The 26,202-nt window shown below is 40.2% G+C and overlaps 2 protein-coding genes and 1 pseudogene across 4 annotated transcripts in view; 1 reads left to right on the top strand and 2 right to left on the bottom strand.

Moving 5' to 3' along the window:
* Positions 1 to 11,859, bottom strand: part of UBE4A (ubiquitination factor E4A) — a 32,417-nt gene extending 20,558 nt beyond the window's left edge. The window contains exons 1-5 of one of the 2 annotated variants that reach the window (XM_081063180.1): positions 11,666 to 11,859; positions 6,430 to 6,591; positions 1,921 to 2,094; positions 1,209 to 1,321; positions 177 to 329 (exon numbers count right to left, since the gene is read on the bottom strand). In XM_081063180.1, coding sequence (XP_080919306.1) covers positions 177 to 329; positions 1,209 to 1,321; positions 1,921 to 2,094; positions 6,430 to 6,550 — 561 coding nt within the window. In that variant the 5' untranslated portion in view covers positions 6,551 to 6,591; positions 11,666 to 11,859. Of the gene's footprint in view, positions 1 to 176; positions 330 to 1,208; positions 1,322 to 1,920; positions 2,095 to 6,429; positions 6,592 to 11,138 lie in introns of both variants that reach the window. The other variant, XM_081063181.1, reaches the window with a different exon arrangement.
* Positions 11,860 to 15,078: 3,219 nt separating this feature from the next.
* On the top strand, positions 15,079 to 15,622 carry LOC308503474 (large ribosomal subunit protein uL6-like; annotated as a pseudogene). Its single transcript has one exon. The product of its transcript is annotated as a large ribosomal subunit protein uL6-like (transcript).
* A 3,690-nt stretch (positions 15,623 to 19,312) lies between these two features.
* CD3G (CD3 gamma subunit of T-cell receptor complex) lies at positions 19,313 to 25,817 on the bottom strand. Its single transcript, XM_081063011.1, has 6 exons — positions 25,730 to 25,817; positions 22,171 to 22,194; positions 21,496 to 21,729; positions 20,937 to 21,068; positions 20,231 to 20,274; positions 19,313 to 19,814 (listed from the first exon to the last, which is right to left on the bottom strand). The coding sequence occupies exons 1-6, from the start codon at positions 25,782 to 25,784 to the stop codon at positions 19,749 to 19,751; spliced, it is 555 nt and encodes a 184-aa protein (XP_080919137.1). The 5' UTR covers positions 25,785 to 25,817; the 3' UTR covers positions 19,313 to 19,748.
* Positions 25,818 to 26,202: the final 385 nt, after the last annotated feature.

The following is a 26,202-nucleotide window of genomic DNA, read 5'->3' as shown; positions in this document are numbered from 1 at the left end:
CAGAAAGAAGACTAAAACTTTAGAGGACAACCCAATAGTGCCACTGCTCTCTAGTTCTAGATACACTGTGATGTGTATACATTGATATAAAAGAGAACGATCCACCTCTCCGCTGTACGTGGCAAAGTCACACACAAGAGGGCAATACAGTACTCAGTGGGAATTATTATTATTACCTCTTCCTTCGCTCTTTGGAAGCAGGAATAAAGGTAACAAAAAATATGACTCTCTCCTGCATCTCGATCAGCAGAGAGATTCAACGTTGTAGAAGAAGTCATGTTTATCAAGTGGTTGCCTGGATCTTGAAGTAATAAGCGAGCAAAGACAGCCTATTAAGGAAAACAAATAAAAAAATACTAAACCACTGCAAAGTTAGCCACAGAACATTAAGATGTAAAAGGTAATTCTGACACAGGTTATTGTGAGAATCACAGGATATAGAGTGAAGGGGAAAATAGGGCTCAGTGTCTTATGACTTTAGAAAATATTATATATACAAACAAAATTGTATATATAAAGTTATCCTAAGCCAAGCTCACATGTTTAGTATAACCCCTAGCAGAGTAAGCATTAAAAGAAATCTGTTGAATGGTGTGGAGAATTAGCGATTAAACTTATGCGAAATCTACTACTCTGCAGAGTGAGGTGATTACTGACCTCACTCAGACTTATATGAAGATAATTTAAACGTGCAAAGTTAAACTACAAGTTGTCAAGTGTCTTCCACAACAAACTTTTATTCCTAATTAACATTAAATTAGGTACCTAGTCGCATTTTACCTAATGCCTGTTTTGCTTTTGGAAAAGACATAAAGAAGAAAGAGATGGGCCTTGCCCTCAACAATTTAAGAGTCTCATAGGGGAGATAAGACGAGTACATAAAAAAGCCACTACATGAGACAGAAAGTGTCAATTCCTATAAGAGATGCACAGATAGCTTATTCTAGGAATTTAGAGGAGAGAATAACAACTCCTACCTGACAAGGCTTTGTAAATGAGGTGGCATTTTAAGTGGGTCTTAAAGAATGGGTAGATGTGGACACATGGCCATGGTAGACAGGAAGATCCCAAAAGAGGAACACCACAAACAATGTAAGAGATGGAAGTAAGCAGAGTCATGGTTGGAGAAGGCGAGCAGAGTTCAGCTGCATGGCTAAGGCACCCATATCTTTTGCTGAAGGTGCCCATAAGGAACATAAGTGTGGTACCTGCTCAACGTTGTTCATATCAAGCCAGTCTTGGTCTTCCAGGTCTACTGCCATCTCTTCCAAATACACACAGCGGCTGGGGATGCCGTTCCCACTTTTCAAGCTTGGGTCACCTGGGAAATAATTTTAATGTGGTAGGTTAAGGATAATGCTTCTGTTTTATAACAGACAACTCATCTCGACAGCACCTCTCTTGAACTCCAAGTTTGACTCAGGTAATATCAGAAGGATCTCGACATACGAAGTAGTATCTAAACATTTAAATCTTTTTTCTTTCCCTCAGTTAAAGGGCGTGGTCTTGTTATAAATCCAACATCATGACATTTAAAGAGTAATCTCCAGACATCAGCACTAACTTTGGGTTTAATTACAGATAAGGCACAGAGGGAAAATACTGTCTGACATCTCTTGAAGCTTCCATCCAAATGTTTAGGTCACCTCTGAGAAGAAAATGGATTTGGCTACCATTCCCATTTCCCCTGTAAGATAGTAAAGACAAGTAGCTATATAGCCAGTCAGTATCAAAATGGGAATGAAAGTTGTATCTGTGTCTAAATACTGATTTTAGGTCACATTAAAAGCTTCACTGAAATACAAGCTCCGTGTTCCAGGAAGCATGGTTTGTTTAACCATTAGATACAATAGATTTCTAAGAGCAAGTTCCTAGCCCAAGAGAAAGAGAACAGAAAGAGGCTGTAAGTCTGTAACTCACTATTGTCCAGAGTAATCAGGAAGATCCTTTGGATCATGTGATTGATGTTGAGTTGCTCACATATTTCCTGCTGTGAACGGAATGAGCGGCTAATCTCAGCCACAGAGTAATCAAATTCATCCAGGCTCTCTGACACACTATTATCTGAGTCATCCGGGCTAGCTGGGAGTTCATCTGCCAAAAAAATGTAAGCCATTAACAGTTACACTCCTCTTTTAAGAGAACCAAGCATACTACCCAAAATGATAAATGTAACCAAAAGGAGGATAATTTTGAATGTGAAACAAGTTAATCAGCTAATTAGTGAACATCTTAAGTCAGGCAACACTTTTTAAACTGAAATATAACATTATTCAGTTACAGGTGTACAACCTAAGATTTGATATTTGTATATACTGCGAAATGATCACCAAAATGAGTCTAGTTAACATCTGTCACCATACAGTTATACATTTTTTTTTTCTTGTGATGAGAACTTTTAAGATCTGCTCTCTTGGCAATTTTCAAATATATAATATAGTATTAACACCAATCTGCACATTACACCTCCATGATTTACTTTGTAACTGAAAGTTTGTACCTTTTGATTCCCTTTCACCTGTTTTGCACACCCTCTGACCTGCTGCCTGTTCTCTGTTATGTATGAATTTTCTTTTTCTTTTCCTTAGATTTCACACGAGTAAATCATACAGTATTTGTCTTTAACTGTCTGACTTATTTCACTTAGTGTAATACCCTCAAGGTCCATCCATGTTGTCACAAATGGCAAGATATTTTTTTCTTTTTTCTTTTTTTAAGATTTTATTGGGGAAGGGGAATAGGACTTTATTGGGGAACAGTGTGTACTTCCAGAACTTTTTTCCAAGTCAAGTTGCTGTCCTTTCAGTCTTAGTCGTGGAGGGCGCAGCTCAGCTCCAGGTTCAGTTGCCATTGCTGGTTGGAGGGGGCGCTGCCCACCATCCCTTGCAGGAATAAGAGGAATTGAACCACCAATCTTGTGGTTGGTAGCCCACTGGCCCATGTGGGAATCGAACCGGCAGCCTTCACAGTTAGGAGCATGGAGCTCCAACCGCCTGAGCCACAGGGCCAGCCCGATATTTTTCTTTTTTATGGCTGAATAATATTCAGGCACATGTATATATCACATTTTCTTTATCCAATCGTGTTGATGGATATTTAGGTTGTTTCCATATCTTGGCATTTGAAAATAATACTGTAATGAACACGGGGCTGCATGTATCTTTTTGGGTTAGTATTTTTTGTTTTCTTTGGATAAATACCCAGAAGTGAAATTTCTGGGTCATATGGCAGATCTAGTTTTAATTTTTTGAGGAACCATACTGTTCTCCACAGTGGCTGCACCATTTTGCAATCCCACCAACAGTGCACAAGGGTTCCCTTTTCTCTACATCCTCACCAGCACTTGCTATTTCTTGCCTTTTTGATAATAGTCATTCTAGCAGGTGTGAGGTGATACCTCACTGTGGTTTTAATTTGCAGTTCCCTGATGATTAGTGATAATTGGCTGCCTTTTCATCAACCTGTTGGCCACCTATATGTCTTTTAAGGAAAAATGTCTATTCAGATCCTCTGCCCCTTTTAATTGGATTATTATTATTTCTGATATTGAAATTTATTAGGCAACATCTTAAAGTACAAGAGTCTGATATCCTTGGTTAAATATCCTACCACATTTTACAAATCAAGAGCTTTATTCTTTCTATTTATAATTAATTGTACTCCACATTGCCAAAGTAAGCAGCATTATTTTCCCTACAGACTCATAGTGAACAATTACCTAATAGATCAATATGCCTTTAATTATTTTAAATATATGGCTTTTTCCTGATTTTAAGAGAACACATTTGTTTCAATAATTCCAAACTGCACAGGAAAATATAATGTAAAAAGTCTCCTCTGAATCAGTTCCCTATGGACAACCCCTTATTATTAGCAAAATGTTCCAGATTTTTTTCCTATTCTGGTGCTAATGTTTATTACTATGACTGTTATTTTTTTTTTCTTTTAAAGTAGGATCATACTGTGTCTACTGCTTATCTGCTTGCTTTTTAAATGTAATCAGCACCAACACCTTTCTGTTAGTTTATTTATAGGCCTACCTCATTCTTTTCAACAGCTGCAATGTATTTCATTGTATGCACACACTGATTTATGTAACTACTTCTCAACTGATAACATTTGGGTTGTTAACAATTTTTCATTTCAAACAATACCGCACCAAGTATAACTTACTCTTTTTATGCACTTGTATGAGTATTTCTGTAGACTAAATTCACAGAAGTTGAATTGCTGGGTTAAAGAGCTTGAACATTTAAAAGTTAACATATACTACCAAATTACCCCAGAAATACACTTTTTACATGCATACCAATGGTATACGAGAAAGGGCCTGCTTAAATCTTCACAAATTTCATAGGTAAAAAACGAATTGTTGTTTCAATGGGCATTTCTTTAATTATATGCATTTTAAAATCATTGGATTATTGTATATAAATTGCTTGTTAATATCTTTTGTTCTTTTTCTTTCTAATTTACTTTTTCCTTTTTAAAATTTTTATTGGGAAATATTGGGGAACAGTGTGTTTTTCCGGGACCCATCAGCTCCAAGTCAAGTCGTTGTTTTCAATCGTGCTGCGAATGCAAATCATCAGCTTCAAGGGTGCAGCTCACAGTGGTCCACGTGGGAATCGAACTGGCAACTTTGGTGTTAAGAGCACTGCAGTCTAACCAACTGAGCTAACCGGACACCCCTAATTTACTTTTTTCTTGTTGGTTAAATCCCTTTATTATTTTTTTTTAACAACTTAAAAGACTGCCTTTCAGAATGGCACTCATGCTGAATGAGTGTAAAAGTAGTGTTGTTCACCAAAAGCCACACCAGTCTGTATCTGCTTTTCGCTATAGAAAAAATGATTTTTTTTTTGCCTGAAAGTCCAGGCAAAATTCTCAGAACTGCTTCAGTGTGTGAATTTAGTAAAATTGAAGCTCAATATAGAAGGCCAAAGGTTTTGGCAGAGTACTAACTGCTGGTGGAAAACAGGTTAGACCTGGTGGCATGATAAACTCAGTGGAAACAAACTAAGAGAGTGAAATGCCAAAATAGTAACACAAGAGCATGTACCTGATTTGTTGCCACTGCTTGGTGCCTACAATGCTCCCAACTCTAGCCAGCCTATGTCCATGTATAGTCAGAAAGACAAGCATTTTGTCACTCTACTCATATGCTGTTAACTTCTCCTCTGAACTCCTAAGATTGATGGGAGCTAAGAACCTATTTAGCAAAATTTTCCTTAACCACATAGTCATACATTTTATTTTCCCTATTCCTCACTCTCCTTTCTCTGCTACAATCTCCTAATCCACAGATTCTCATTCTGGGCTTGTATCCTAGAAATCTGGGAGAGAGATTTCAGAGACTGAGACCCAAACCTGCCTTTTTCAATCACATTAAAAAGTCGGCATTAGGATGCACTGCCTGTTGTTTCTCTCCCAGCCTCTCTGGCAGCAAGTGGTTATTAAAAAAAAAAAAAAAAAAAAAAAAAAATCAGCATTACATTTATCTCTCCCTTGCTTCATCCATCACGCTTTCTACTACTCACATGCCTTGCCCTTTTATTCAATCCTAATCAGAGAGTAAAGCCACAACTCAGCCCCACATCTGAACACTTGAAATAAAATCAAGGGAAAATATACATTTTTCCTTTCCTGAAAAGAAAAATACTATTTATTATTCTTTTTGGAGGTAGAAGGGGAGCAATTTCTGGCTTGAAAGATTGTGAATACCCTCAGAACAGTAATAAGTTTGAGAAGCATCCTAATTCTTCTAGTCTATATGTCTCCTTATAGGTGGAAGCTAGGCTTGATCTTAACTTGGGTCCTAAATGAGGAAAACTATTTTTCTGATCAGTGAGATATTATTCTAATTTTCTTTCACATTAAGGCTGAGGATCTGATTTTCTTAGAACTCTGTTCTATTGGCGGTAAGCTACGATAGTGGCCACTCCATGTAGTAAAAGAAGCATTTTGCTTGAGACAGACTCTGAAGCACTGAGCTTAAGAACAAGTCTCATTTGTCTATAGGCCAAAAAGCTTTATAATTCTTCCTTGTACACGTCTGCTTCTATAGCTGCGTGTGACTTGCTTTCCTACCTCTGCCTACAACCTCAGTTTAGGAAAGATTTATTTAAATATCCTTTACTAGATAATTTTTAAAATAAAACAGCTTGACAGTCTGGCATCACAACTGACATCTGTTACTATGGAGCCACCTGTTATCTGGTCTCTTTTTACGCACGGGGGAGGACAGGGAGGAGAGGACCCCTAAACAAAACAAACAAAAATGAACAAAAAACCCCCCAACTCAAGCCCTAAGCAAACAAAAAACATCTTCTGCCCCAAACTTAAATTCTAGTTGTAATTAAGAATACTTAATTTGGGAAGACCCCATTCTAGGTCATCTCATCTGCTGCCTCTGGCTCCACCACTTACCAGATTGCTGCTTCAGCTGCTCTTTTTGGATTGCTGCAAACTGTTTGGCATCAGCCAGAGAGCCAAAAAGAGCAGCAAAGGGGTTACTTGAGATGTTGTTGTTATTCTCCTGGTCTGTCATTTCACTTTAAAATGTCCTCCATCCAGACCTTGGGGGAGGGGCTGGTATTAGATACAGACAGAAAAGGACAGGTATTAGATACAGAAAGTCAGATAACATAGCAGTTGTACGTAATATACCCATAGTTGTTTCTTTTCCTATTTCACAAATACAACATATTTTAAAAGCTTAGGGGAAGACTTTCCAGTTCCTGTTCCAAGATTCAAGATGTTTTGGCAAAGTGGTTACAAACCTACTAATTGGACAAGTGGGCCTGGCTTAGCGGTGGCTAAAACCAAAAGCTTAGAAAAAAACTGGAATGCATTTATCTGTTGACGTTTTTATTTGCTATACCATTAAAAAATAGGTTAAGTAGAAAGAATTACTGAAGTCAAAGAGGGAATTCACCTACTAATTGTAACAACAATGTGGCACTTAAAAATAATACCACAAGAAATATGGATTTCCCAGAGATCTCTAGGCTGGCCGGCTAGTTCTCATTCACCATGAGCATAAGGTGGCACCTGCTCAGGCTTCTGTAACTACAGTGGCACCTCGGTTTTCTAACGTCTCCGTTGACGAACATTTCAGTTTATGAACGCCACAAACCCAGAAGTAAATGCTTCGGTTTTTGAACACACCTCGGAAATGGAATATGTCCCACGGCTTCCGCTGAGCGCAAGATCCTGAGGCCTACCTGTCGGCTGTTTTCGAACGTTTCAGAACTCGAATGGTCTTTCGGAACAGATTACTTACGAAAACCGAGGTACCACTGTATTTATTCCTCAGCTGCATGTAAACTAAATGTAAGCCTTTAAGACATGAAATGGCAAACCAGGATAGGAATGAGATAGCAGCACATAGTGGGTTTTAAATATATATTAGCAATCAATCTCTACTCCTAGGTTTTCAACTACTGATATTTCCTCCACTAAAAACTAAGTGACCTTTGCATGGCATTGTACGCCAGAGACTGGACATTAATGAATGCCAACTATAATTTTATGTGTATAATGTGATGGCTCGGTGTGAGGTCGGGGTGGTGGTGGATGGGGGGAGGGGGGTTCACGGTGTGAGGGATGTAAAAATAAAATAAAATAAAACTAAAAAAAAAGAAAGAAATAAAGAAAATTATAAGAGAAAAAAAAACTAAGTGATTTTTGTTTAATTCTATATGTAACTTTTGCTGTTTATCTGATTTTTTACAATACTGAAGAAACACAAATTCCTAATGTGTAATGTGAAATAGACATATACCTCCAGGGTATCCAGTGGAGCTGACTGAGCCTACATTTGTACTCTTCTGATTATATTCTCTCATTTCCAAGCGCCAGGGGGACTTCGTGGCATAACAGGATGAGCAGAGCTCCCTGAAAGTCCACAGTATAGAAACACAACCCTTCCTGAAATTTTAAGGCCACAATATAGAAATACAACCCTGAAAAGAGTGTGAAGAGACAATCGATACGGGTATTCTGCTTACAAGGATGTTGAACTGCCATAAGAAGAGGCCTTAGAAGGAGTGGGGGCAAGGGTATAAGAAAAGGAGAAAAATGAACATTTGGTCTACCTTTAATTTATTGAAGTAAGACTCCTTACTGAATCATATTAACAAAAGCTAACGCAAGTCAGAAAAGTTACTCTTATTTTTTAGAGGAAGAGAGACTATAACACTTCTTGACAATTCTGAGGCATCTCCACCAGTTGCTTCACGTTCTTCTGTCGCGTTTTCTGGGTAAAAGCTGATGGCTAATTAGCTGTAATGACTTAGGCACGCAGTCTAGTCTCCTCTCAGCATGGTGCTGGGCTTTATTGCTTCAATAAATTGAACTATTAGATGTTGCTCTATGTATTTTATAGTTTAGTTGAGCTTAATGCAGAAAAAGCATATGTAGTGCTGAAATTAACAATAATTCTGGAGAGGATTTCCCCATTTAACTACTGCATAAACCTAATTATTACCTTTAATTCACATAGAGGCATCAAGAATTATATCAGTTACCTGACTACCATCCTACCTCTATCCTAAAGTACTGTGAAATCCAGAGGAATGCAAAAAAGTGTTGTGAGCTCTTCTTGTTTTCTGTCTCCAAAACACGATTCTCTTTCATCAACATGACAACCACACTTTTCTCTTGGGGATCCATCCCATTCCCAGTCCACATGTTTAGAAGGGGATGACCTCACCCATTAGCTCCAGGAATGGGCATATGAATCTGGCCTGGCTAAAAAGAATACAGCATTCTCTGGCCAGAATGACTGATTTAGGTGTGGGCACAAGATCCTAGCAAGGCCTCTCCAATTCAATAAACACGAGCTTCAGGCTTTTGGCTGAATCTAAGGAAAAGGGAACTCTTTTTTCCTGCTTAGATTGCTAAGCTGGTTAAGATATAAATGTGGAGTTGCCATCTTTCCACCATCTAGAAAGGCATAGCCTAAAATTGAGCCAACGTATAGGAAAACAGAAATGAGAGTTGGAAAGTTTTTTTCCCCAGTTACAAAAGCCAATAGATTTCCGTATGTTGTGTAAGAGGGTTTGAATGGGATTTTGAAAATACAGCTGGAAAGACTTCAGCTTAGTACAAAGGAGATGTATCGTCTGCACCGTCTATGCAGAAAGGAAGTACAGTTGAACCTTGAAGAATATGGGGGTGCTCGCTTCGGCAGCACATATACTAAAATTGGAATGATACAGAGTAGATTAGCACGGCCCCTGCACAAGGAAGACACATAAATTCGTGAAGCATTCCATAAATAAATAAAAAAATTAAATTAAAAAAAAAAAGAATATGGGGGTTGGGGAGCCAACTCCCCATGCAGTAAAAAAATCCACCTATAACTTTTGATTCTCCCAAACTTAACTAATAGCTTACCATTGACAAAAAGCCTTATCAATAATATAAACAGTTGATTAACATATATTTTGTATGTTATATATATTATATACCATATTCCAACAATAAAGTAAGCTAGAGAAAAAATATTAAGAAAATCATGAGGAAGATAAAATACATTTATAGTACTGTACGTACTTATTGGAAAAAATCCACATGTAAGTGGACTGGCACAGTTCAAACCCATTTATTCAAAGTTCAACTGTAAGTTGAAAGGAATGTAGGACACAAGAAAGGCTCTTATGACTATCAAGAGAGATAAAGAGGATTTATCATGACAAACGGCATTATCTCTTCCTTTTTTTCAATACTATATTGTCACATTACATAAAGAAGCTAAAGTCCCATTACATTTTATCTGTATTTTTAATAAGATGTATAACTTTCTACATTGTATTCCTAATGCAGATCTTCTGCCTTGCTGGCGTGTAAGCAATTGGAGTACAAGTTCATATCTGATTATTTTGTCTTCTGTATCTGGCATTATATATCATAATCACAATATCCCAAATAAATATTTATTGAATGATTCAATCTTATACGTAATTACTCCTGACCTCATAATCAATAACAGCACCATGAGCCTAATTTACAGTAAGGGCTTTACTATTTGTCTTGGATTGCAGTGGGAGGTCAAGCTACTGTATCAGACAGGTGGCTCTATGATATCTCAGCATTTGTAGAGAACAGACATAAATCTGTTGTCATCTGTTTTCTGTCTTTTTGAAAAATGAGGTTTTTGCCTATCTCACTAAACTCATCTTTTCCATACATACTTCAAATCTGTGCACAAACTATTTTCATAGAAAAAGGGCTAACACCATGTAACCACTTAAGAGAAAAGTTTTACAGGAAAAGGGAGGACTAATTCCTTGATGAGAACCTTTGTGGAGATGTCAGTTTAGAGTTGTTCAATGGTCTTACAAATGTAAAAAGAGTACCTAGACATCATCCACTCCAAAAGAAAGGTCTGATAAAATGGAACCTTGATATTTTGTTTAAATATTCAACATCACTGGGGATTTATAGTCTGCTGTTTTCAACTGCCATACAGACATACAGAACTATCCCATTGTTAGCCTTTGAGATGGTACAACCACCAATTCTTAAAGCTTTTGGATTTGATTCAATTTTTAAAGTCCTTAAAAAGACATTCCACTCTGATATAGTCCTACAAGGGTCTTTATCTGTAATAGCTGCCTGCCTCCAGTCCTACAAAATCCTCTCACCCTCCCCTGATTCAACCTTTTGTTTATAAACAGTACTGCTAATTCCTTAAGGGCCACTGTCAGCTCTTAAAGAGGCGAGCACACAAATGTTTTAACATCAGACTTGGTATTGCTTTTAAACAGAAACATTTGGAGTAGTCTGTATAACTGGGATTGTCAAAACCAAGCTCTATTAAATCATACTCCATAAGGTCTCTGTCCTGGTGAGTACTAATACATACACCAAACAAAAAAAGGAATTAAAAAATGTTTCCATTATTGTATGCGTCACCCAGTAATACTCTCAGGCCTCTCTACTGGGAGAACAGGTCCTTCCAATACATCAGCAAGCTAGAAGGATATCAAGTCAAAAGGCAGACAGCATTCCCTCCTGGGTCCCATTTTATCTCAGAAGGGCTCCCATGGGAGACCGAAACAGTCATGACAAGGAGACTAAACGTGTCCTTACTCTGGGATAGAACAACTGATCCCCAAGAGGAGACCCACCAAATGTAAGCTCCTGAGTTGTGGCTACTCAATTTTAGAGGCGTCTTCTAAATCCACGAAGCAGAGTGCCAGGAGAGTTCTGAGGGGTGGACTGGTCACTTTCCTTAGGAAATGTCAACACCATGCCGTATGTTTTCAAATGGTTTGGTGACTGCGACTCGAGCTTAACTGTATCTTCTCTGGTATCTGGTATCTGTTGCTTACTTTTTACATTTTACCCCTCCGGATTCCGTAAGGACTTCGCGGCAAGGAGGGGGACCCACTCACTCCGCGCTCGTTCTGGAGGAAGGCAGCGAACGACAATGGCCTTTTCCAGGAGGGGAACGGCGAGGGGGAGAGATGGCAGAAGCTGGAGCATGCACGCGCTCCCCAGACCAGGGTCGCGAAGCAATTCACGGAGCAGGGCACAGGACCAGGAATTTGGAGGAGGTCAGGCGTGCAGAGGCCGGGACCAGCATCCGACCAGGAGAAGAAAATCCCATTGCAGATTCCACGATCCCCTCCCCTCCAGCTATTGCCTCTCTTACCAGAGCCTGAAGGGCCAGCAGCGACAACACACGACAGAATATCAGTGGCCGAGGGGCTCCAACTTCCGACTCAGCCCGGCAACCGGAGCTTACATCACGATTCGGCGCCAGGCCTTGGGGAACCTCATCCGGGCGCCGGAAACGGGGTGAGACGCCCCGCGCGGGCAGCGGGCTCGCAAACACGCGCACGGCGCAGGCGCCGCCTGGCGGGGCGGCGGAAGTGGCCGGAAGCGGCCGGAAGCGGCCGTGCGTTTGGGCCGCGTGGGTAGGCTCCGGTCCGCCGGCAGCTGGGGCTCGGGCCGAATGAGACGAGACGTGCGTCGGGGAACCGCCGAGTGGCGTGCGGGTGGGCCTCGCTGGTCTCCGCACTGCTGCCGCCGCGGGGGCTTCTGCTTTCCATTTTCCCACTGGTCTTACGTCTTTTTCAAGCGGTTCCTGTTACTCTTCATGGATTATGAGCTCTGAAGCAACACTGGCAATAACAACCGAAAAGTTTGGGCTTTTATTAGTTGCTGGGCAGTGTGCTAAAATATGCTGTTTAAAATGTGTTGTTTTTAAATGTGTCAGTTGACATACAATATTAGTTTCAGTGTATAACATGATTAGACATTTATGTGCCTTATGAAGTGATCACCCATATACGACTAGTATCTCTAGGACACCATATGTAGTTATTACAATATTATTGAATATAGTCCCTATGCTGTAATTTATATCCCAGTGGCTGTTTTCATAACTGCCAGGTTGTACATCTTAATCCCTTCAGATTTTTTCATTCATTCTAACCAAAGACACCCCATCCCACAATCTGGCGACCATCAATTTGTTCTCTGTGTGTATGAGTTTGCTTCCGTTTCGCTTCTTCATTTATAAAATGTACTATGTTTGATTGAGTTTCAGTTTTCTTTTCTGTAAAGTGGAGACAATATCCTACAAGGTTACTTTGAGGTTCACAAACGGAATAGAAACCCTTTTCAAGGGTAAAAAGTGCTGCACAAATAAAAAGATTCTAAGAATGAGAGAAAATATTTGTAAAGCATATACAGCAGTCCTTACTCACGGGAGATATGTTTCAAGACTCAGTGGATAGCATCGAACCCTCCATGTACTGTTTTTTTCCTGTACATACCTATGATAATTTATAAATTAAGCACAGTAAGAGATTAACAGTAACTAATGATAAAATAATTATAACAGCATAGTGTAATTAAAGTTATGTGAATGTGATGTCTCTCAAAATGTCGTGTACCATACTCACCTTTTCACTTAAAGCAAGCACTTTATGGCTTCTCTTTGGAATACCCGAATTGCCACCATCGCTACTCTTGTGCTTTGGGGACATTATTAAGTAAAATAAGAGTTACTTGAACACAAGCACTGTGATACCAACAGCCGATCTGGTAACTGAGATGGCTACTAACTGACTAATGGACGGGGAGCGTATACAGCATGGATACGTGGACACTCTGGACAAAGGGCTGATTCATATTTGGGTGGGATGGAGTGAGAGGGAGCATGGGATGGAGCAGGATGGTATGAGATTTCATCATGCTATTCAGAATGGTGCAATTTAAAACTTATGAATTGTTGATTTCTCGAAGTTTCCATTTAATGTTTTTGGACCATGGTTGACAATGAGAAACTGAAACTGCAGAAAGCAAAACTGAAGATAGGGGGGACTACTGTACCTGATAAAGGGTTAATATCCAGAATATGTAAAGAACTCCTACAACTCAACAATGAAAAGCCAAACATTATAAAAAACGGAACATAAGTGTTTGTAAGGATGTGGAGAACTAGGAACCCTTGTGCATTGATGATGGGCATGTAAAATAGTGTAGCACTTTGGAAAAACCTTTGGTTCCTCAAAAAGTCAAACATAGATTTACCATGTTATGCAGAAAATTCACTTTTGGGTATATATACCCCAAAAAATTGAAAGCAGGGACTTAAGCAGATACTTGCACACCAATGTTCACAGTAACATTGTTTGTAATAGCCAAAAGGTGGAAACAACCCAAAATGTCCATTGACAGGTGAGTGGATAAACAAAATACGGTTTATACATATAACAGACTGTTATTCAGCCTTAAAAGGACTGAAATGCTGATACATGCTATAACGGATAAACTTTGACAATATTATGCTAAGGGAAAGATGCCAGACAGAAAAGAACAAATATTGTATGATTCCACTTAATGTGGCACCTAGAATAGACAAATCATAGAGATAGAATAGTAGAATACAGCTTACCACAGGCTAGGGGTAAGGAGAAATTGTTTAATGGGTATGGAGTTTAGGATGATGAAAAAGTTTTGGAAATGGACAGTGGTGATGGTTGAACAACATTGTGAATGTACTTAATGCCACTGAAGAGTACACTTAAAAATGGTTAAATGGTAAATTTTAAGTATATTTTGACACACACACACACACACACACACACACACACACACACACACACACTGCTGTGCCTATCTTGTTCCAGCATTGTTCTAGTTCCTGAAGATACAGTAGTAAAAAATATACAAGTCTTTTCCTTCCTGGAGTTTACAATCTGGTGAGAGTGGAGTGGTAACATAGCATTTAAAATTGATAAGCACACGATGGATCATTCAAAAAACAGTTTTGAAATAACTGGGTAACTATGTGGTTTAAAAGTTAGTTGATGTGTTAGGCCTTTACTATAAAATTAACTCAAGATACATCAAAGATTTGAATGTATAATATAAAACCATAAGCATGCTAGAGGAATTCATGGGAGAACTTTCTTTTTTTAATTGGGGAAGGGGAACAGGCCTTTTTTCCAAGTCAAGTTGTTGTCCTTTCAATCTTAGTTGTGGAAGGTGCCATTCAGCTTCATGTTGTCATTTTAGTCTTAGTTGTGGAGGGCACAGCTCAGTTCCAGGTCCAGTTGCCATTTTGTCTAATTGCAGGGAGCACAGCCCACCATCCCTTGCGGGAGTAGAACCGGCAACCTTGTGGTTGAGAACCCGTGCTCCAACCAACTGAGCCATCTGGGAGCTCAGCAGCAGCTCAGCTCGAGGTGCCGTGTTCAATCTTAGTTGCAGGGGGCGCTGCCCACCATCCCTTGAGCGACTCGAGTAGTTGACAGCAACCGTGTGGTTGAGAGCCCACTGACCCATGTGGGAATTGAACCAGTGGCCTTCGGATTTAGGAGCATGGAGCTCTAACTACCCGAGCCACCTGGCCAGCCCATGGGAGAACTTTTTAAAATGAATAATTTTAAAGTAGGGGAAACCTTTCTAAATACGAAACAACCTAGCAGCCATAAAAGACCAGTGAATTCTACTACATGCAAATGTTTGTAAAATGTGCATAGAAACCATAAATAAAGTAAAAAACAACAACAACAACAACAAAACTGGCTGTCTGCTGCATCTACCGTGAGGATGAAGACCATCCTCAGCAATCAGATAGTGGACATTCCAGAAAATGTGGACATCACTCTGAAGGGATGCACAGTTATTGTGAACGGTAGAGGCAACCTATGGAGGGACTTCAATCGCATCAATGTAGAACTCAGCCTCCTTGGAAAGAAAAAGAAGAGGCTCGGGGTTGACAAATTATGGGGAAATAGGAAGGAACTGGCTGCTGTTTGCACTATCTGTAGTCATGAATAGAACATGATCAAGGGTGTTACATTGGGCTTCTGTTACAAGATGAGGTCTGTGTATGCTCACTTCCCCATCAACATGTTATTCAGCAGAATGATTCTCTTGTCAAAATCTGAAATTTCTTGGGTGAAAAATAGTACATCCACAGGGTTTGGATGAAATCAGGAGTTGCTTGTTCAGTATCTGAAGCCCAGAAAGATGAGTTACTTCTTGACGGATTTGATATTGTACTTGTATCAAATTCAGCTTTGATTCAACAAGCCACACAGTTAAAAACAAGGATATCAGAAAATTTTTGGATGGTATCATATTTCCCTGAAAATAAGACCTACTCGGAAAATAAGCCCTCGCATGATTTATCAGGATGCTCATAATACAAGCCCTACCCCAATAATAAGCCCCAGTTAAGATTGTCAGCCAGACGGATGCATTTAGTACATCCATTGCAACACATGAGGGATATATTGAACTATAAAATAATGTTAATATACAATGAAATAGAAATAAATAATATTATTGACATTAATACTTAAAATAAATGATAAGATAACTTACATTTAAATATTTGTAAATACCCAAGAGGATGCCTTTGGACGACAGGTAAACACCTACATAAACAGATGAACTCGAGACTTATTGCCGAATGACCAATCAGAGTACAGACATAACGCACGGATAACGTGTGCACTTGATAAGGAATGGACGTACTTGTGTCTAATATGAATCTTCATAATTTAGTACATCATGTGTTGTAACGGACGTACTTAATGCATTTGTGTGAAATAAAGAAACGTTTTCTGAATTTTGGTGCCTGCAAGTTTTCATCCCTTTTGTGTGGACCATCATTCTTAATTGTCATCATTTTTGTTGTCACTCCTGTCTCGTAAGTCTTCAGTTAACACTTGATTTAATGGTAGATTTAAAGGGAATAATATTTTGACTCCCAGACAAGATGAGTGCAGAAAGAAAGAGCTATTCCGTCGAGCACAAGAAAGGAATCGTGGAGGACTCCCGGGACAAGAATCTTACGGCTTTCTGCAAGGAGAAGAAGTTGGATCTCCGAATGGTCCGAAAATGGCGAGCAGAGTACGGTAACGTCAGTCAACAGGTAGAGGAGGGAAATACTAAGAAGTGCAAGTATGGATCTGGTCGGCAACCATTATTTCCTGAGTTGGAAGACATCAGTGAATGGATTGTTGACAGGAGAGCAAAGGATTTGGTTGTGCGCAGGGCTGACATTCAAGCATTTGTCCTCGCAATGGCACCACAGTTAGAAATATCCCGAGAAGAATTCAAAGCACCACAACACTGGCTGGATGGCTTCCTTCAGTGATATGAACTTTCTCTAAGATCGACAACACTGTTCAAGCTGGAAGATACTGAAGTTATTAAACGTGCACTTGCATTCAAGTCCTTTGTTGAGGGCATCGACGTTTCTAAATACCAACTCTCCAACATGATTGCTATGAATAAAACTGCAGTGTTTGTGGGCCAAGGATCTCAAACGACAATTGATCAGAGGAGTGCCTCTTCAATCTACATTCCCTCCACTGGTTACAAAAGTGCACATATTACCTGTATTTTGGCGATTCTTCTGGATGGAAAGAAAGCCCAACCTCTGATCATCACTAAGGACAAGAAAGAAGGTTGAACGAGTTTAAGGCATTTATGTTCTTTAAATCGAAAAAGCCTGGTGCACACAAGCAGACATAAGGAAGTGAGTGGGTAAATTTAATGCTGCCACTTGTTTTGCGAGGTGGCCAAAGAGGTCTGCTAGTCTGGGAATCAGCCAACACTCATCGCGCTAAAGACATGAAGAACTTCCTTGCAGAGAGAAGAATGGATCAAATAATGATTCCCACAGGAATGACTGCCTGTCTCCAGACTCTTGATATTGCAATAAACAAGCCATTCCAGGACCATTTGCACATGGAAATCAATGACTACATTGAAAATAGAATGGAGAGAAATCAGCGTGGAAACTTTGTGAAGCCTAGCCTGCGAGAGGTCATGACTTAGATGAAGAATTCATGGGATAAAATCACTCCTAGGTATCAACCCCAGAGAAATGAAAAACGTGTTCACATAAAGACTTGCATGATAATGTCCAGAGCAGCATATTGTATGATTCCATTTATATGAAATGTCCAGAAAAGGCAAATATAAAGAGATAGAAGAGATTAGTGGTTGCCTGGGCTAAGGGCAGGAACAGGGAGTGACAGACAGCACAAGGGATCTTAAGAGAGTGATAGGAATGTTCTAAAACTGGATTATGGTGATGGTTGTACAATTGGGTAAATTTGCTAAAAATGACTGAAAATAGGTGAAATCACTTAAAACGAGTGAATTTTATAGCACGTAAATTATACCTCACTACAATTACCATGTGTGGGGACAGAGCCAGGAGTGCAGTTTCCAGGCTCTCAGCCTCACGTGGAAAGGTGCTGGCTCAGGTAGTGAATGGCTATCAACTGTGATTGGATGGCCATCAGGTGTGGCTAGTTGGCCATCAGCTGTAACCAGTGAGCCATTGGCCACTAATATAACTGCTGTGGCTACGCTAGCAGCAAAAATGGGGACTAGCAAGAAGATGGTGGCTGAGCTAGCAAGAGCGGTTTGGGCATGATTCCCCTATCTATGGCTCCTTGGGTGTTCCTTTTTGGCCTCACCATGTCCTGCATTCTTATATGGGGAGCAGGAGCTGAGACTCCACATGGCGCCCTGCATGACACCGTGTTTCCCTGAAAATAAGACCTCGCCGGCCAATCAATAAGACCGGGTCTTATATTAATTTTTGCTCCAAAAGACACATTAGAGATGATTGCCTGGCGAGGTCTTATTTTCAGGGAAACATGGTATTTTAAAAAATGACAATTTATGCAATGTCAGTCCTTGCAGCATTGTTAAGAGGAACACATTGTAACCAACTTAAATGTCTATCAATAGAGGACTGGTAAAATAAATTATAGTGTATCTGTATAATGTGGCTGCATTAAAAAAGAATCTTCTTTATATGCTGGTATACAATCATCTTCAAATTTTATTAGGTGAAAAGTACAAGATGTATATAGTATGATAACATTTGTGTGAAAAAGGGGAAAGAGAAAAATGTATATTTAAGAATTTGCTTATGTATGCCTAGAGTAACTCTGATATATAATACATTATATATCTTAGAGAATATATATAAAAACTAGTATGTTGTTTGCTTTTGGAGAGGGAAACTGGGTGTCTGGAGATGGAGGTGGAGGGAGATCTTTCACTGTATATTTGACCCATGTGAATTATGACCTATACAAAAAGTAAATAAAAATGAAAACAAAAAATTACATTCAAATAGAGGGGATTCTTGACCTTTTCATTTTTCTTTTAGAGGAAAATCACCTCCCAATAGGTAGCACTTCTAAAACACCATACATGTTTTTACTCTATTTTAAGAAAAACCCCAGGTTTGCTCTGATGGACTTTCTTCTCCACCTCTGGGAACTTTGAGTCTAGATTTAGGGCTGAAAATCTCTCTGCTAGGAGTGCTCCAAAATGTATTGCTTTGTTTCTGAGAACTGGATAGAAAGGAGAACACTTGGATTAAAAAAAAAAATTATAATTGGTTCGGAAAACCAAATAACGCTTGGGCCCCTGTTTTCCTGATTGAAACTTCAGGTTGATTGAATCAGCACTTTCTGATTGATTGGTTGATTAATTTAAAGATTAATATGGGTCAGTGGTTCTTAACTAAGGGCAATTTTGCCCCTGAGGGGACACTTGTAATATCTGGAGATATTTTTGGTTGTCAAAACAGAGGTACTGCTGGCATTCGGTGGAGAGAAGTCAAGGAGGCTGCTAAAAACCTTACAATGCAGAGGACAGTTCCCCCCATGGCCAGCACCACCAAAGAATTATCTAGTCCAAAATGTTAATAATGTGGATAATGAGAAACCCTTATATAGCATTAATATTTAGCAACCTTGTTCTGAGAGGATTTAAAGATACCCACAGCTTTCATTTTTTTAAAAAAATTTTTATTGCGGGAATATTGGGGAACAGTGTGTTTTTCCAGGATCCATCAGCTCCAAGTCGTTGTTTTCAATCTACAGTTGTAGAGGGCGAAGCTCAGCTCAAAATCAAGTCATTGTTTTGTGTTTTTTCTCTTCAATCTAGTTGTAGAGGGCGCAGCTCACTGGCTCATGTGGGAATTGAACTGGTGACTTTGGTGTCATGAGCGCTGCACTCTAACCAACTGAGCCAACCGGCCGCCCCAGTTTCAATATTTTCTTAGTCCAAGAAAATTAGCATTGGCCCCTGTGCTTTCAGAAATGGTTCTCCATAATCACCCCCTGATCTTTGTGGAAAGGAAATAGACTTGGCAGCGGTTGGGAGGGCAGGTAATGCAAAGGCGCTGTCTTAGAAGTTGTGTGCAAGGGCCCGCCTACTCCTGAGTCCTGAGGTCAACTCTTCCTCAGCTGGTTTCCTGGAAGGTGGCTGTATTGGTCATCTTCTCGGTCCTTGAGGGGCTAAAAAAGACAGCACAGTCATAAGCTCATTTCCCTCCATCCTTTGTGAACTAATTTGATGCATATTAATTGAGTGCTTTTTTATGTGCAAGGCTTTGGAGTGGGTGATTTGTGGTCCTGGGGGCAGAAAGAGGACAAGACGATGGAGGCTTTGTGTATAGTTTCTTTGTGTGTCCCTCTTGGTGTGTTCTTCAGTTTTTCTCACTAGATCCTGATTTTAGCCTCACGGAATCCTTCTCTATTTCATCCATTCTACCCAAAGGGATAACTATACCATCATCTGGTATGTCCTAAGCACTTCCTTATCTATATAGAATCTTCCAAATAACTTGCCTCCGCCTCACCCCCTCCCCAATTCCAAAATTTTAAACCATCGCTAATTATAGCAATGTCTCCTTTATTCCTCGTTTCCTTACCTGGTAGAGTTGGTCATTGGACAACAGAGTCTGCTTGTCTGAAGCTGCACAAAAATAAACAGAAAACACACATACAGAAGGTAGAATGAATAATAAATCAGGTTATAGACACACAATGGAGTTCTAAATAGCAATAAGAATAAGAGAAATACACCTACATATAACAATATAAATGGATCTCACAAGCATATTGTTGAGTAAAAGGATCCACACACAAGAGTACTTACTCTATGAGTCTGTTTACTTAAGGGACAAAACCAGGCAAAATTAATCAAAGTTGTTGGAAGTCAGGACTGTGCTCTCTTTTGGAGATAAGTAGAGTCTGGAAGTGACCACCAGGGGGACTTCTAGATTGTTGGTAATATTATCTTTCTTAAACCGGGTGCGGGGGTTCATGGGTGTGTTTGCTTTGTTAATTTTTTTTTAAAAGCTGTATGCTTGTGATTCATGCACTTTTCTGTATGTAGGTTTTACTTCAAAATAGCTTTTAAAAAGCACAGAAGACAAATCAGCAGGAGTTGGATCTTCAGACATGTAAATATTCTATGAAAACACCGAGTGTCCTTTTCTCCTGATTAGAGAACCTCACCCAGTTGTGCACATTAACAACACGTGCCAACTCAGTCTCTCCTCTTGGGTCTACTGTGGTCGGAAGAAAGCCGAGGGTCCCAGATGGTCTCATATCTCATCTAACAATATCTTTTACCTCTTGATTGGCGAACTCCATCTTGCCCAGCAATGAAGTAGACCCCAACAGCAAGGAAGAAAAGGCTGAGGATTTCAGCAAAGACAAAGCCAGACACAGTGGCTGCGTTCAGCTCAATGCAATTCTGACACACTGTGGGGAAAAGGGGGGACAAGCATTCCTCAGGGGGTGAAAGTTTTCCTTGTGGATCTTTTTCTCCTGCCTACTAGCAATAATGCCTTTGTTTAGCTAGGGCAGCAGGCTGCTCCCTCCGTGGGTTGTATGGCAAGGGAGTTGCCTGGGAACATCCCACCCTAACTCAGTTTATATAAATTCCTGACTGCTCCAAACCATGGGGCCCACCCAAAGGTACAACAGGCTCTCAGGACTGGCTACACTTTCCCAAGAAGCTGGGGGAACTGTGTTGTTACATTAAAAAAGAGTGAAGCTGAGATTAAGAGAATTGGCTTTTACATCAATCACTGTTTAGCACCTATTTCCACACTCACTTAGGACAGGAAATCACCAACAGCAAGTACTGCTTAATTTCACAACAAGCAACCTAAAGTGGATTACATACTTCTATAATACACTTGGAGTCGGCTTGAATTCTTGTTTGATTCTTGACACATGTATGTCCCTCGAGGGTCTTTCAAACTACTTCCCAGATTCCATGTGTTTTTATTTGTAGTTTGTGAATGTAGTTCCTTCCCATCTTGAAACCATTTGATATTTTCTTTTTTGTCTTGCAAGCCACAAGTTAAAAGTACTGAACTGTCTTCTCGATTGTCATCCACTTTTATCAAATGTTTTTCTGCAAAGGGACAAGCCATGGTCTGTTGAGCGTCTTGCCTCTGACATCCTCTCTATACCAGGGTATCAGAGGAAGACCATTACAGTAGTGCTTCTCAAACTTTAATGTACACATCAATCATATGGGGATCTAGTTAGAATTTCAGGTTTTATTCAATAGGTCTGGGGAGGGGCTGAGAGTCTTCATTTCTAACACGCTCCCAGATGATGTCAATGCTGTTGGTTCATGGGTAACATTTTGAGTTGTGCCTAGCTGCTAGGGTCCTATTTCTCCTCTAATTATCAGACAATTAATTGCAGGTCCTGACTGGCCACCGATTTGGTTGATGATGGAGAGGTTTGCTATTTATCACTCATCATCCTATCCCAGAACTACTGTTGTAGGAAGTCATTTCCATAAATTTCCTCATAGTTTGAGCACAGAAATAAGCCATTTTCCTACCTTGTTTCGACTGGGCAATAGTACCTGTAGAGACAAAAGAGAGACAGAGGATCAGCTGGGTAGGGAGTCATTCAGATGCTCTGAGGTATCATTTAGGTCATTTGAGGCCAAAATGGAGAGAGATCCTAATTCACAGAAGTAACAGTATGTCTATACCTTTGTCCCTGGAGCGTAGTCTAAATCACCAAATTGAATTCAGGGTGTTGTATAATAAAGAATTTCTGGTTTCTGTCCTGGATTTCTGGGAGGGAGTTTCTAAACCCTTGGAATTTCATTAGTGATAGGAGTGCTTTTGTTATTCTTGGTGAGCCTTTGGACCACATGTAAGTTTATGCTAATGAAATGACTCAGGATAGGGCCGATTAAGACCAACCTTGTGATTAGAGAATCCGGACTTTGAGCTCTGTGGAGGGGCGGGGTGCTGGAGATTGAGTTAAGTCACATGCCCAATGATTCAATCAATCATGCTATGTGATAAAACACAGAATAAAAACTCAGTAGTTTTCTGGTTGGTGAACACATCAATGTCCCAGGAAGGTGATGCATTCTGATTCATCAGGGGGAGGCACAGAAGCTCTGTGCTCAGGAACCTCCCAGGCCCTACCCCATGGTTCTTTTCATTCGGCTAGTCCTATTTTTATAATAAAACTGTAATAGTGAGTATAGTGCTTTCCTAAGTTCTGTGAGTTGTTCTAGCAAATCATCAGTTCAGAGAGGGTTGTGGGAACCCTCCAGATTTGGAGCCAGTTCTTCAGAAGTGTGGGTGTTCTGGAGACCCCTGAACTTGTGTCTGGTATTTAAAGTGAGGACAGTCTTATTGGTGACTGTGCCCTTAACTTATGGTCTGATGCTAACTCTGAATAGTTAGCATCACAATTGTATTGTGATGTAAGGGTATTGCTTGTAAAGTCAGAAATGCTCTGTTCCTTTAGCAGCTAAAGCCCTGGCAAGGAGTGGGTGTGCACTAGCTAAAGCCTTTTGTAGCTGAGTTGCTTCTAAGTATTCATCCTTGGTGATCATTTCTTGTAGAAACCCTGGATGTCCCATTAGAGTTAGCTATTCAATAGACCTCAAATCTGTCTCAAAACTCAGAGTACTAGAGTTGCGTGGTAGATGTACTGTAGAGAACTAACACTGGAATTCAGTTGTATTTAATTCAAACATTTACTGAGTTGTAGTATGTACCTGACATGAAAAAGCCGTGTGAAAGAAAAGGGTGGTGATATGAAGACTTACTTGCTGCTTCCAAAGAGTTTACAATGACGTGGAAAAAATAAACACATATGTAATTAATGTAATAAAACATAAATTATCATTTAGTACTTATATGAATATATGTGAAAGGGGATAGAAGCTATTGATTTTGCCCAAGGGTACGTGACAGGAAAAACTTAACAGAGAAGGTGCTATTGACTAGGCCTTGAAAAATGAATAGGAACTCACCAGAGAAAAGCATTTTGGGGAGAAAGAATAGCTGAGCAAAAATACAGACTTGGAAAAGGACAATAGAGGCAGGGTGGCTAGAGAGAAAAAAGTAGAGCATGAATCAATGTATGATAGAAATAGTTGGAAGGAGCCAACTGTCTTAAAACTTCAAAGAGGGCTGAACTGTTTACAAATAGTACCCAGCACAGTACTTGAAACATGATAGGAGCTTTATATTTGTTGAATGAATACATGAATGAATAAAAAACAGTGAATAAAAAAAGGCAAGACAAACTGTTAAGCCGATTTCTTACTAGCTCTTCTCCCCGACCACCTGGCCACTATGTGAGGGACAAAGTGGTCTCTCATTCTAACTCAGGATCCATATAAAAGAGGGTCTAACTGATTGCTGACATCTTTTAATTTTGTTTATCTGAGTCCTATTTCCTTCTTGCACTTGAGAGCTTGTGTAGCCAAATTTCCTAGGTTGACTGCTGAGAAAACTAAGCCCAGAGGCATTGTCCAAGTTCACACAGCTCATTGGTGGCTGAACTTAGGTTTCTATTGCTCAGCTCTGTGCTCTTTCTGCTATACAGAAAGAACTGCTTCACACAGGCTTTCGGCACTGCCCTATACCCCGCGTTGTCTTCCTCCACTCATCTCAAAAATAATTCTAAACTCTAATTGTCCTCTTCAAGTCCCCCAGCCAACCATCACGGAGCTCAGTGTTAGCAGTTGGCATCACCTTCCTCTTAGTACACTGAGAACATAAATGCTGTAATGCCCTTTCCTCTTCAGCTTCCTTTCCATCTACAAGCCTATCTATGGCCAAAGCCATCCACACTTCCTTCTTTTTAGTCTCAGAGGTAAGGTTGCCTTACCCTCTGTGCCCTTGACCCCACTCTTGACTGCATCCTTCTAATATCAATCCCAGGACCTCACTCTACTCACTATCTTCTCCTTTAGCCTAGAATTGTGCTCAAATGTCTCTCACCCTCAAAAAGTTTTCTTCTTAGACTCTATTTCCCCCTCTACTTGCCACTCAAACTCTCCTCCCTTCTCATCCAAACTTCTTTAAAGAATACTCTACACTTGCTTCTCTTTATCACCTGCCCTTCACCTTCTACTTATTTCCATTTGGCTTCCACTCATACTACACCAATGAAACTTTCTAAATCATCCGTGACCTTTATTTTTCCAAATCCTACAAACTTATACTTTCATATATATTCTTATGTTAGTGGAACACCCTTTAATATTTCATACTCTCAGTGAATTTCTCCTTCTGAAAGCTCTCTACTTCCTTAGTTTCCATGGTATTAGACCCATCTAATTACTCCACCATTTTGATCATTCCCATATCTCTTTCCTGAGATTTTTTTTGCTCTAACTTTTCAGGGTTGGTATTCCCACAGTTCTATTCTCAGCCCCCTTTTCCTCATACCTCACGTAGTACTTGTGTGATTTCAACAACTTTCATGGTGTTAGCTTCCCCAATGGTGTGGAGAACCATCTCTGGTTCAGACTGTAGGCACTGGCCCAGTTCATCCACTTCCTGTTGAACATTTACAACTAAATATTCATACAGACATCTTATAGTGTACCTTACACTCAATCTGGAAACATTAAAATTTATTTCTCCAGTTTATGAATTATTTAGGGCAGAAGGTTTTCATTTGTCTTTATAAATTCCTAGCCTATCATAACACAATAAGATCTCACCCATACTTGTTGAGTAGTTCACAAACTGACCAACTGAGTGAGTGAATGCTTCACAGGGCTACCCTAACCCAGCTCTGCGTTAAAAAACATACCTTTTCCTTTCATGATCGTGGCCTGTGCCCTTTCGAGCTATATTCAAACATAAAATGGTGACATCCGGGTCCTTTTTCTAGCGGGTTAAATCTTCAGTTTTGATTTCTTAAGAAACAAGGACCCCATCCCTCTCACAGGACACTGCTTCTCTCTAGCAGAGAATAGTAAGAATCTTCATTTTTGCCCTTTCTTCTCTGAAATCTAAGGTGACAGCTGAGGTAGTCTCAAAGTTAAGGATCCCAAAAATTTTTGTCCCCCTGGTGACGGCCACTTCCTTGAGTTTTTCTCTAGACTCTGAGACCCCCTAGCAAGCCCTTACCTTGAAGAAGAGAGATGGCCAGTAGGAGGCCAGCCAGACGCTTCCCCTGCTCCATGTTAGTCTCTGCCCTTCCCTTGCAGAAGCGCTGAGTAGTTCCTAGCTGCCAGCCAGGCTGTGCAGCAGCTAGCCTGGCTCCGCCCAGCATCCTTCAGGCTGGGGCCCTTGCAAGAAGGCAAGAACCCAGAGTCTCCACCCTAAACTTCAAGTGTGGGAAGCTGGGGCCTCAGCAGGGGTGCAGGTGAAGATGTCTTTTGCTTTTTTGTTAAAGTGTATAGGGTAGGAGGTGATGGGGAGAGAGGGGGAGAGAGTACTGGATTGCCATCTCAGAGACTTTGGCTTGTGCAGAGAACTGCTTTGGGTGCTGGGTAGGAGATGGCCTGGGCCCCTTTCTTCATGAGGCCCCTATTCAAGCGGGAGGTCCCATGCCCTACTGAACTGATAAATGTCTCTTCCACCACTTGTTGCTGTTATCT

Source organism: Rhinolophus hipposideros (assembly GCF_964194185.1).
Source record: "Rhinolophus hipposideros genome assembly, chromosome: 10".
NCBI lineage: Eukaryota > Metazoa > Chordata > Mammalia > Chiroptera > Rhinolophidae > Rhinolophus > Rhinolophus hipposideros.
Note: the sequence above shows the minus strand (reverse complement) of the source record. Positions and strands in the feature narration are given on the sequence as shown.

What these genes read in the sequence shown, in the direction of transcription:
- CD3G (XM_081063011.1), bottom strand. Translation starts at nt 25,784, where the DNA reads ATGGAGCAGGGGAAGCGTCTGGCTGGCCTCCTACTGGCCATCTCTCTT. An exon ending in GGCCATCTCTCTTCTTCAAG is followed by an intron (nt 22,195 to 25,729) that starts GTAAGGGCTTGC and finishes TTGTCTCTACAG; the next exon opens with GTACTATTGCCCAGTCGAAA. An exon ending in CCAATGACCAACTCTACCAG is followed by an intron (nt 19,815 to 20,230) that starts GTAAGGAAACGA and finishes TGTCTTTTTTAG; the next exon opens with CCCCTCAAGGACCGAGAAGA.